The 10,105-nt window shown below is 42.2% G+C and overlaps 2 protein-coding genes across 4 annotated transcripts; one reads left to right on the top strand and one right to left on the bottom strand.

Moving 5' to 3' along the window:
- Nucleotides 1-143: 143 nt before the first annotated feature.
- Nucleotides 144-1,031, bottom strand: LOC306977818 (arylamine N-acetyltransferase, pineal gland isozyme NAT-10-like; the record flags this gene model as incomplete). Its single annotated transcript, XM_079576260.1, has 1 exon — nt 144-1,031. Exon 1 carries the CDS (start codon nt 1,008-1,010, stop codon nt 144-146), a length of 867 nt encoding a protein of 288 aa, XP_079432386.1. The 5' UTR covers nt 1,011-1,031.
- Nucleotides 1,032-3,543: 2,512 nt separating this feature from the next.
- Nucleotides 3,544-8,886, top strand: zdhhc20b (zDHHC palmitoyltransferase 20b). 3 transcript variants are annotated; one of them, XM_079576008.1, is made up of 14 exons: nt 3,544-3,671; nt 4,124-4,150; nt 4,508-4,602; nt 4,694-4,814; nt 5,161-5,230; nt 5,307-5,339; nt 5,502-5,622; nt 6,488-6,523; nt 6,731-6,863; nt 7,269-7,395; nt 7,469-7,558; nt 7,649-7,761; nt 7,850-7,894; nt 8,026-8,886. In XM_079576008.1, exons 1-13 carry the CDS (start codon nt 3,554-3,556, stop codon nt 7,888-7,890), a joined length of 1,125 nt encoding a protein of 374 aa, XP_079432134.1. In that variant the 5' UTR covers nt 3,544-3,553; the 3' UTR covers nt 7,891-7,894; nt 8,026-8,886. The 3 variants fall into 3 exon arrangements, with proteins under 3 accessions (XP_079432134.1, XP_079432133.1, XP_079432135.1); XM_079576007.1 differs by having other exon boundaries at nt 7,847-7,894; XM_079576009.1 differs by lacking the exon at nt 6,488-6,523 and having other exon boundaries at nt 7,847-7,894.
- Nucleotides 8,887-10,105: the final 1,219 nt, after the last annotated feature.

Below are 10,105 nucleotides of genomic sequence, written 5' to 3'. Positions count from 1 at the left end.
TAAATAATCTCACAAAGAACATTTCATACATAAAGTCACGTTTTGCATAAAACGGCAACACATTTATAACATACTCGTCTTAAGTGCCTTGGTCTTACCAGTAATAAAAAAAAATTGTGCTGTTGATCGTAAAGGACATCCTATCAGTACATGATTTCATAGGGCACGACAGGATCATCTTTTGGGATGAGTGGACACTTGAGTCTTAAGTTAAATTTCTCTTCAAGCATTTCAGGAATCTCCTCATCCTGGAGCTCCCTCGTCTCTAAATGTAGCACCCCTTCTGTCTCGTCAGAGGGAAAGACGGTGATGGTGAGTTTGTGGCCAACATAGGTGATCCTTCCTCCTGGAGTGACCCTGGTGCCCGGGCTCAGCATCGTGCAGAGGGACTTGTTGAATAGCATGGAGTGACGAGAGCTCTGGTGGAAGTGACACATCTCAGTGAAGTCGTCCAGGATCCGAGGTTCAAGAGTGAATTTCGAGATAATGGTCCAATATCCATCTGGACCATTGTTCTGCTCCTTTTGCCATTCCAAAAATCTCATCCCATTCCTCAGCCTGATTCGGTACACTCTGTGACCCTGCAGCTGGACGTCATCTGTCTCCAGTGACATGGGAAAAAAGAATCCTGGAACTCCAAAACCAACATCACAGAGCCACCTCTTTCCATCCAGCATCACCATAAGGATCATATGTGCGCACGGTGGGTCAAAGCATCCTGTAATGAAGCTTTTAACCTGGGCACCAAGAGTAGTCACATTATAGCCAAGTTGGGAGAGCAGCCATTTGAAAAGCATGTTGTTTTCCATGCAGCAGCCTCCTTGACGCTGGTTCACTATCTTGTCGTACACAGTCGGTAGATCTAGCACAACTCGTCCGCCGCTGTGGAAAGTTAGATCTTCAAAGGGGACAGACATCAAGTGTTTGACGTGCAGAGAGCGCAGTGCCTCCAAACTGGGTTCAGCTGGGACCTCACACCCAAAACGCGACAAATAAGCCTGTACGTCCATCTCCTTGAGTGCTGCTCCTTCATATGGGACATGACTGTGTATGCATTTGAAGAAATAGCACTGAGACACTGTCCTTTTCATTCAAAGCAGGTTTAACCATTTGGGAGGGGTGACTGACTTGTCACGGAAAAATGAAGGTAATTACAATTCTTGTCAGTTCAGGGAAAGTACTAACAGACAAAGTAGCCATATCGATAAAACATGTTAAAAAATGTATTATTTTATTTTATTTGTTGTCATTGTTGTCATTGTAAAAAGGCCCTATATCTGTTTTTTGTTTGTCTGTTTTACATGGTGGAATGAAATTAGTATTGTATTGTATTGTATTGTGAAAGCAATAACAAGAAAACTTGTTTGCTGAGCATGTAATTAGAAGTTGTCCACTCCCCAGGCTGCCTCTCCCCTATGCCCCAGGCTGTTGAACATGAATTTTGCAGGTAGGCCTACTGTAGGTCTTTTTTTCTTTCTTTCTTTCTTTTTCTTTTTTTTATTTAATCATTTTCGTTTTTTTTGTAATTCATTCAATTAGGCTACAATCGGCTTTATTCTCTAATACTAGATGTGAAGCATATGCAGAGAATTGTTTTCCTGAATCCACTGATGCAAACAGACAACCGTTATCAGCAATAGGTGTGTTTAAGATGCGAGGCGCCTCGCCTCGATTCCAGACGAGACCAGGCGGTGGCGTCAGAGGGCGGAGAAAGGCGCCTCTAATCAAGGCAGACACATCTCAGCCCCGAGAACAGAGAGGAGCCTCAGATCACGCAGCGTCTCGCGTTTGTTAGAAAAAGTTTGGGAATAAAACTATTTTAAAAGTTTGTGACACATTTCTGCTTCTCCCACACACCAGACAGAAGCCCCATCACTACAGCTAAAATAACAGACTCTCCTCTTACAGTTTAGGATTAGAATAATAAACTTATGCTTATTTAAATGTAGGCCATATGTTGAACACACGGGCACTTTCTGTCAAATATGAAGACTCTGAAGCATTTCTGCAGATTTAAGTAGATCTTGGTGATGAGAAAAAAAGGAGGCAGGAGCTGCGGAGCGTCAGGGCAACACGTCTCCGATCTAAACACAACTCATATCCAATCATCTGTCAGTCCTCTGTCAGCGTACGTGTTTACGGCACTTCATTTCCCACAATCCCTTTGGCTTTTGTAGTTCAGCCAGCCGAGCGAGGCGGAGAAAAGCAACTTCGCTCGCCTACCCAAGGCGCTCCAGCCGCCTCGGTCTCACGAGAATACGGGCACCGTCGCACAGATGGCGTCAGAGCGATTCTGACCGGCATGCACCGCTCGCCTGCAGCCGCCTGCAGCGCCTCGCTCATCTTAAACACACCTAATAGGTGTGTTTGAGATGAGCCAGACGGACGCAGTTTTGACAGCCGACTGCAGACGCACGGTGCATGCCGGTTAGATTTCTGTCCGACTTGCTCCAGACAGGCTCTGATGTCACGGGCACGTGGGGCACGGAAAGATCGTGAGACCCAAACGAGAGCAGCCGACTTGATCAGCCGCTGCATCTCTCCAGAGGCAACTGCAGCGGCTCCACGGCCGCGTGCATGACGGGAAAACGTCCACCTGTCCGCGGCTCACGCTCAGGTGATTGGATACGAGTCTGCTGTGATCAGAAACGTGCTCCTCGCCCCCTCCTCTCTCCTCTTTAGATCTGAACAAATACACTATGACTGAAACTATTCAAGTTATGTATCGCCCCTAAAATAGAGCTCATGTTTGATGCTTTTCAGAACAAACTCATGATTTAAAAGGACGTATTTTATCTCACAAACTTGAACAAACAAACGAATGGGAAAGTTTTCTCTGATGAAGAATGATGTCTCTGGAGTAAAGGAAACAGAGCAGGAGGTGAATGACTTTTATTTAGGATAAACTTTAAATGAACGCGATATCTGAACGAGACGCTGCGTGATCTGAGGCCACTCTCGCTCTTCTCTGCATGTGGAGCGGTCGGATTGAATTCAGACTTTTTTTCTCCGCCCCCGTTGCGCCGGCTACTCTCGCCGATCATCCAGGCGAGCCGCAACGGCATCTCAAACACACCTAACATCACATGCATGTTCACAATAGAGGGCAAGCAGAGGGAGGGAAGGGGAGAGTTCAGTTTTTTGACAGTGCGGTCGGTGGATGTCTTTCAATCAATCAATCAAAGTTTATTTATATAGCACCTTACAACAACACAAGGAAGACCAAAGAGCTTCACAGAAAGATAAAACAATATTAAAAAATCAATCAATCAAATAAGTGTGTCTTCAATCTAGACAAGAGGGACAGCGCTGTGAGAACACGCAGACTGGGATGTTCTTGTCGGGTACTCTTTTCCTCCAGTTCAAAATGTATTAATACATAAACTACTAATTACAAGTAAACTATGCAAACCTGTGGCGCATCATAGTAGATAAAGTCCAACAAAATAAAAATAATAAATAAAAAAAGAGTAATTTTTGTAAAGAGCCGCTTTGTCATGTTGGTCAAGTGACGTCGCCGCTGACCACGCCCTTTTCCTCGGTGAAAAGAAAGATGGCGCCCACGCACATCCTGAGATGCTGTCAACGAGGTTTATCTTGGATACCTGTAATATTTATCGCCCTGGTCGTGTGCTGGTCGTACTATGCTTATGTAGTGGAGCTGTGTATTTGTAAGTACTGCTTATTTGCTCTTTCTAAGCAGCCGTTCTCCGGTGTTTTGGTTCCGCTTTGCTCCCAAACTGTCGCTGACCAGCAGGAAGTAAATGGACTGCAGCCCAACAATGGTTTTGGGAAGCCAAAGCAAGATCTGCCTGATTAACTGTCCCTGCCAAAATGTATAATACTGTTGAATTACGTAGGGTTAACATAATAACAACTTACCCTTCCTGCCATTGTTGATGACTGTACTATCAGTTAGCCCATAACAAAGCCAACTCCATAATCTCTGCAGGGCAAAGAGTATTGTGCTAAAATTAACAATATGATCATTCATGACATGCATTCACTTACTTTGTGCGTACAATCAAGGTAATGCAACATGCCGTTCAATTTCCCTGTCTTTCTATGTTTCACTGGCATTGCATTTCTACTTTAATTGAAATATCTTTTTTCTATCTTGCAGTCACCATTCTAAATGTAGGAGAAATTGGTAAGTGTTCAGATGTAAAACTTCTTTCTGTTGTATAAGGTATTGTGATGACATGTACTGATCTCAGCCAGTTTTCTGCTGTTAGGATAACCCCCTGCCAGTTCAGTGATATATGTTTTGTAGACTTGGCTAAAAGGGGAAAAAATGTTGGCACAGATATGCACTGTCTGAAAATGCTGATGGCAGCCTTACTGGACTCAGAACATCCAGTGGACATGCTGCATGTGCCTTTCCTTTTCATGCATGTACATGCAGATGTACTGTCAGTATCTTAGTATCTTGACAGCGGTTTAATTCTTTGAGATTTGATGCGCACCGTTGGTTATCAGCTTTATATCTTGTCCTGTTTTGGTCTAGTGGTCTACCTGATCTTCTTCCACCTATCATTCATAATGTTTGTGTGGTCCTATTGGAAGACCATCTTCACCAAACCTTCAAACCCCTCCAAAGAGGTAGGAAAACTCAACTGTATTAAACCCTTTCTGTTGGCTCCAATGAATGATTTTCTTTTTTTTCCTCCTTTTTTTAATAAATCTTTACCAGTTCTGCTTACCGAAGCCAGAAAAAGAGCGCTATGAGAAGGAGGAGCGCCCTGAATCTCAGCAGGAGATCTTGTGGCGAGCTGCCTCCACTCTGCCTCTATACACGCGCACAGGAGCAGGAGGTAAGCTCATGCTTATTAAACTGTGGTATCAAACTGTGGTTCACAATTTTTCATTCACTCCATACACTGTGTGGTTGTGAGCTACATAGCCACAGCTGCCTATCGGGTTGACTGACACAGAAACACAGCTGCTCACACCTGCCCCCAGGGGCCCACACACCACTCAACCAGCCTACCTGATACTCCCTCACTGTTTCCCAGACAAATATTAACCAAATCTTCTGAGATCTTGCGATGTCTTGCATTCACAAGGTGGTACGGCGACTTAATGGCTTGGAGATTTGGTGCTGAGGTTTGTTTCCTTGTGTAACCTTTACAATCTTTTTTCTATGTGAATGCAATGCAGCCATTCGTTACTGTGATCGATGTCAAGTTATCAAACCAGACCGATGTCATCATTGCTCCGCCTGTGACATGTACGAAAACTAATTCTTCAGTTCAATTAAGCTGCAAGTGCTTGTATAGTTACTTTGTTTTCTGTTGTTTTTGCAGGTGTGTGCTGAAGATGGATCACCACTGTCCCTGGTACTCAATGTTGTGATATAGTATTTCATGCTTGTGTGTGCTATGTGATAAATGATCTTATACATTCTACAACTGCTGTAGCTAATGTCACCGTCTTTACAAAAATACCTGGATTATTTTATAGCGTTACCACCGCTATCAAATTGTATTTTGTGCCTTTAGGGTTAACAACTGTGTCGGCTTTTCCAACTACAAGTTTTTCATCCTCTTCCTGGCCTACTCGCTGGTGTACTGCTTGTTCATCGCAGCCACAGTCCTACAGTATTTCATAAAATTTTGGACTGTGAGTATTTGCTTTTATGTACTAAGGAAATACTGTAGGTTCAAGCACTTGGAGGAATGCAGTTTCAGTGTGCTAAGTGCATGGTGCTGGCCTCTCCTGCGTTTCCCCTTGTGCCTCTCTCAGTGCCGTAACACTCGGTCATTGTTCTGGCCTGTTCCTCTCTCCACTATCAGAACATCTGTGTCAGTCTTGCTTTTCTTGGGACTGACAACACATATTTTTGTATTGCTCTCTTCCTCTGGTGGAATACTCGACACATTAGCTAATTATGCAAATTGTGAAATATAAAGAAAGTTCCTCTTCTTGTTTTAATAAATGAAACACTACATAATTTAAAGGGGTTGGCACATTGTTGGGAAAAATCTAAATTCGGCATCAAAATATTTTTGCTGATTTTAAGTAAAACAAAATCAAAACAAGTTTTCTCAAAGGCTAAAACTAAATAAAAATGTTAATGGAAAAATTTACAGTGGTTTGGAGTATTATACATGTCAAACAAATACTTGGCCAAACCTTCTACATTTAATTTTGTAGTTGACTTAAAACCCCACAATTTTAAAGATAGTATTTTTGGACAAATTGAGAAGTGTAGACTAAATGTAGCAATGTTGTGTTTAGTGGGTAAATCCCTAAATCAATTTGGAAACAACAAGTGAAGGAAGTAAACTGGACCTACCGTAATGACTCTCCTTCATTTCCTGACAGTCTTATTGCTTCCTCATATAATAACACCACAGCACAGCACAGTATTTGTCCACTTGATTTTTTTTTTTTCTTCTGGCCCTGACTCATATTTACCTTCTGTCCTCTCCCATCTGTTCTTTCCTGCCGTTGCTAACAAGTGTTGTTTCTATTTGCACTAAAGCTTTGTCGAAGGAAAGCGGCAGAGAATTGCCCAAAGGTAATCCATCCCCCAAAGCCTTGGCGCCCGTCAATGTGGATGCTTGTCCATAACTTGCATGCTGCACAGTTGTGACCTAGACTTTAATAAACAATCTTACATTTGTTTTTGCTTTTTCTCTTAAGTCATCATCTTCTCGAGACCCACGACTGTTAAAATTCAGTGTGGTTAAACTGATATTGATCTCTCTTCTTGTCTCTTCCTCAGAACGAGTTGGCAGACACTCACGCCAAGTTCCACGTCTTGTTTCTCTTCTTTGTGGCGGCCATGTTCTGCATTAGTATTCTGTCCCTTTTCAGCTACCACTTGTGGCTTGTGGGGAAGAACAGATCTACCATAGGTGAGCAGTAGCGCACAAGAAGAGATGAGAAATAGCTGATTCAGTCCATTGTCACACTGAGGTTTTTACACTAGATTTAAAATTTGATCAATTACCAGCTCACTGTCAACCTGCTGTTACTCTGCCTCTGCCTGGGACCACAGAATGAGCTTGTAACTCTTTGGTTTGTGCAACGCATTTGTTTTGCAATGTCCCTGTCAGATAAATAACAGTGTGCAAAACCAGTCAGACAAAGGTGATCTAATAGTCAACTCAAAACTTTACAAAACAGGAAAGGCCAAGTGGCTTTTTACACACTGTAGTCCTTTTGAAAGTGAAGTGTAATTAAAGTGTGAATATTGCTTAAATCTATTTGCATGTGTGATTATCTTCAAATCCGGTTTTCTTCTCTCTTGCATGTTTCAGAGGCATTTAGAGCCCCTGTCTTCAGGACTGGCTCCGATAAAAACGGCTTCTCTCTTGGTTTCCGGAAAAACATTGTTCAAGTCTTTGGGGACCAGAAGAAATACTGGCTCCTGCCTGTGTTCACAAGGTAACACAAATTCTTTTGATATGTTTGATATTCGATAATGTTTAACAAGCCCCTTTGTCGTGTTTGTTTACAGTCAGGGAGATGGCCTGACATTCCCCACCAGGCTAGTGAACGCAGATGTAGAACAAGCCACAGTCCACTTGCACCCAGAGCCCACCAAAATGTGAGTGAAAGAAAACCATTCTTTACATCTGTGTGTGGACCAGTTCAGTTAATGTTTTTTATTTTTTATTTTATTTTATTGTGTTCCCAGTGTCACTGATCTTCCTGCTAGTCCACTCAGCGACTCACAGAACCGTCTGTTGAGCAATGACCAGCAGGCTAACCACACTGAAGACCATATGTCCAACAACTCCCTCAAATCTGGTAAACCCTGCTTTTAGAAATGCGTCCGAATATTCCTTGTCCTCTTGTTCTGGCCTTTTTCTCACTGGTCCTTTTTTATTAACAGCAGAAAGTGAAACCATTACAGTCACTATGGAGAGTGAGTCCTAACCAGGTAAACATGGCTGAGTTACGCTCTCTGAAAGCAGTTTTGCGGTCATCATAAAACTGCTGCTGTTCAATTCATAAGTAAGAAGCCAAGTTTGATGTTTCATTGATTTATTTATCTCTTCATCTCTGCCACAGGATGAACTCCTCTGTCGTCTGATGATGCCTTAAGCAACCGTTTTAACAGTTTAGGCTGTTACCGTGGTAACCGCCTCCCAGTCAGTGCATCCCAAACCCCGCCTCCTCCAGAGTATCCATGGGAAATGCATCCTTTTTTAATTCACAGCAGCGCAATGTACCCATCTTCACGGCAAACCTCACACCCACCACCTCTTCGCTTTCACCAAACCTGTGATTTTATTACTCAGTATATGGACATTAGCAAGATCATTCCAGAGGGAGTATTTGTGCCAACAGCTGATGCAATGCACCGTATCTTTTTTGAATGCCTTTCGCATAAGGCTGTTGTATTTTTCGTCTTATTATGTTCTTTTATATATATATAAATATATACATATAAAGCAGTACCTACACAGTGTTGGTTTATGCGGACAGCATTTGTCCTGCTGAGTAGCATTGCAGCTGCACCTTGAGATGGTTATGTCAATCTAAAACGTTTGCCTGAGTGGATTATCTAGGCTGGGTTTTAGATTGCCTGTTGAATATCAGAGCACAAGATGGCGCAATTGCACTTTGTTGTTATATAATTACCAACACAGAAAGTGCTGCTTTTAGCCGGTTAAATAGGAGTGATTGTTTTTGTTCACTTCTGCAATTTTCACCCAATGTTTGGTGACTGGCAAACAGCTGATACATCCAGGAGTGTAGCACTGTTTGTTTAAACCACAGTCCTGTTATAGTGCAAGGAAAGCAGTGTTTGTAAACGCTGCCTGTAATGGAATTATTATTTGATACATTCAAGTTGCCTACTAAACTCCGGACGTGATGACATTGCAATCGCTCATATAGAGCTTGGCCAGCCAAGACTGCAGACTATTATATTCATTCATTTTTTATTCAATAATTTTTGTCTTTTTTTTTATCTTGTTAAGTTCTGATGGTTCTGAGTGAATTATCCACTCGCAGAACTGCAGCTCTGTCCTTACCAAAACAAAACATGGAGAAAAGAATAAGATTGAGGCATCTGTTAAACCTTCCGATGAATCACTGAACACTGCTCAATAGAGGTGATAAGATTCTTCTTTTGCATTTGTTAGACACACTACAAAAACAACAGTTCCAAAATTGAACATATGAATAAATGGAAAGGATTTGTTGTGAGAAGGGCTCCGACATCTGAAAATAACGGAGTGTCTGACTCACCAGGCTACCTATAGCATCCCAGGTGCAATGGAAATGTAAATGATTTATTTTGATCTCGTAGTGTGGTTTATGTGGCTTTCAAAGAGCTAATGAGAGAGAATAATTACTATGACGTGATTTTGGTTGATGCTGCTTGTTCATGGACTTTATATTGTATTCTAACATTCTTCCTTGCCTTAAGTTATTTCTGTTCTGGTTCTTGATCAGCCCAGTGTGTCTCCACTCTGCCATAGCAGGTTACCAACACCTATTACCAAAAAGGGGCAGACCAGAAGCAAAAGCCCTGAAGTGTTTACAGCATCCTTGCTTTTTCTTGCTGCCAAATGTGTCTCCAAACCAAATTCACTAGGGGGCATTTTTTCTGCTCATCATTTTCTTGCAGTGCCGGTATTGGCCAGCAGATGGCGACAGAACTTTGGCTGTTTCAGAGGTTTGAGTGCGTTGTGTTTACTTTCAGTTTTACTTGCTATTTAGCAGCATACGATATTTTCAATACACTATTTAATGATGTTGGATCTAAAGTAACAGCAGTAAATTCACCCCACATCTGTGAAGACTGTTTGCAGCCTTTGTTTGCCATATTTTGGGAATGAGCCTGTTGCGACTGTCTACTGTTAATACTACTTTACTGAACAGTTTTGTGTCTGTGTTGAACATCTGGAACGTGTTTGAGATTCAATGGGTCTGAAAAGCCAATGTTTTCAACATCTCTTCTGTGAATTGTTCGTATTCCACAGAATTCCGTTATTGTTCATCTTGAAGTTGTGCCAGTTTCCTGATGTCAAGATCTCTCTATCGTCTCTGATGTGGCGCGTCATTTGACCTTCCCAATGTTCAAGTTTACAGCTGTTTGTATCGTGTAGAGTGAGCCAGTGTCGTTGTTTTGGTGATTGTC

The sequence above is a fragment of the Gobius niger genome (assembly GCF_951799975.1).
Source record: "Gobius niger genome assembly, chromosome: 18".
In the NCBI taxonomy this organism is placed as follows: Eukaryota; Metazoa; Chordata; class Actinopteri; order Gobiiformes; family Gobiidae; genus Gobius; species Gobius niger.
Note: the sequence above shows the minus strand (reverse complement) of the source record. Positions and strands in the feature narration are given on the sequence as shown.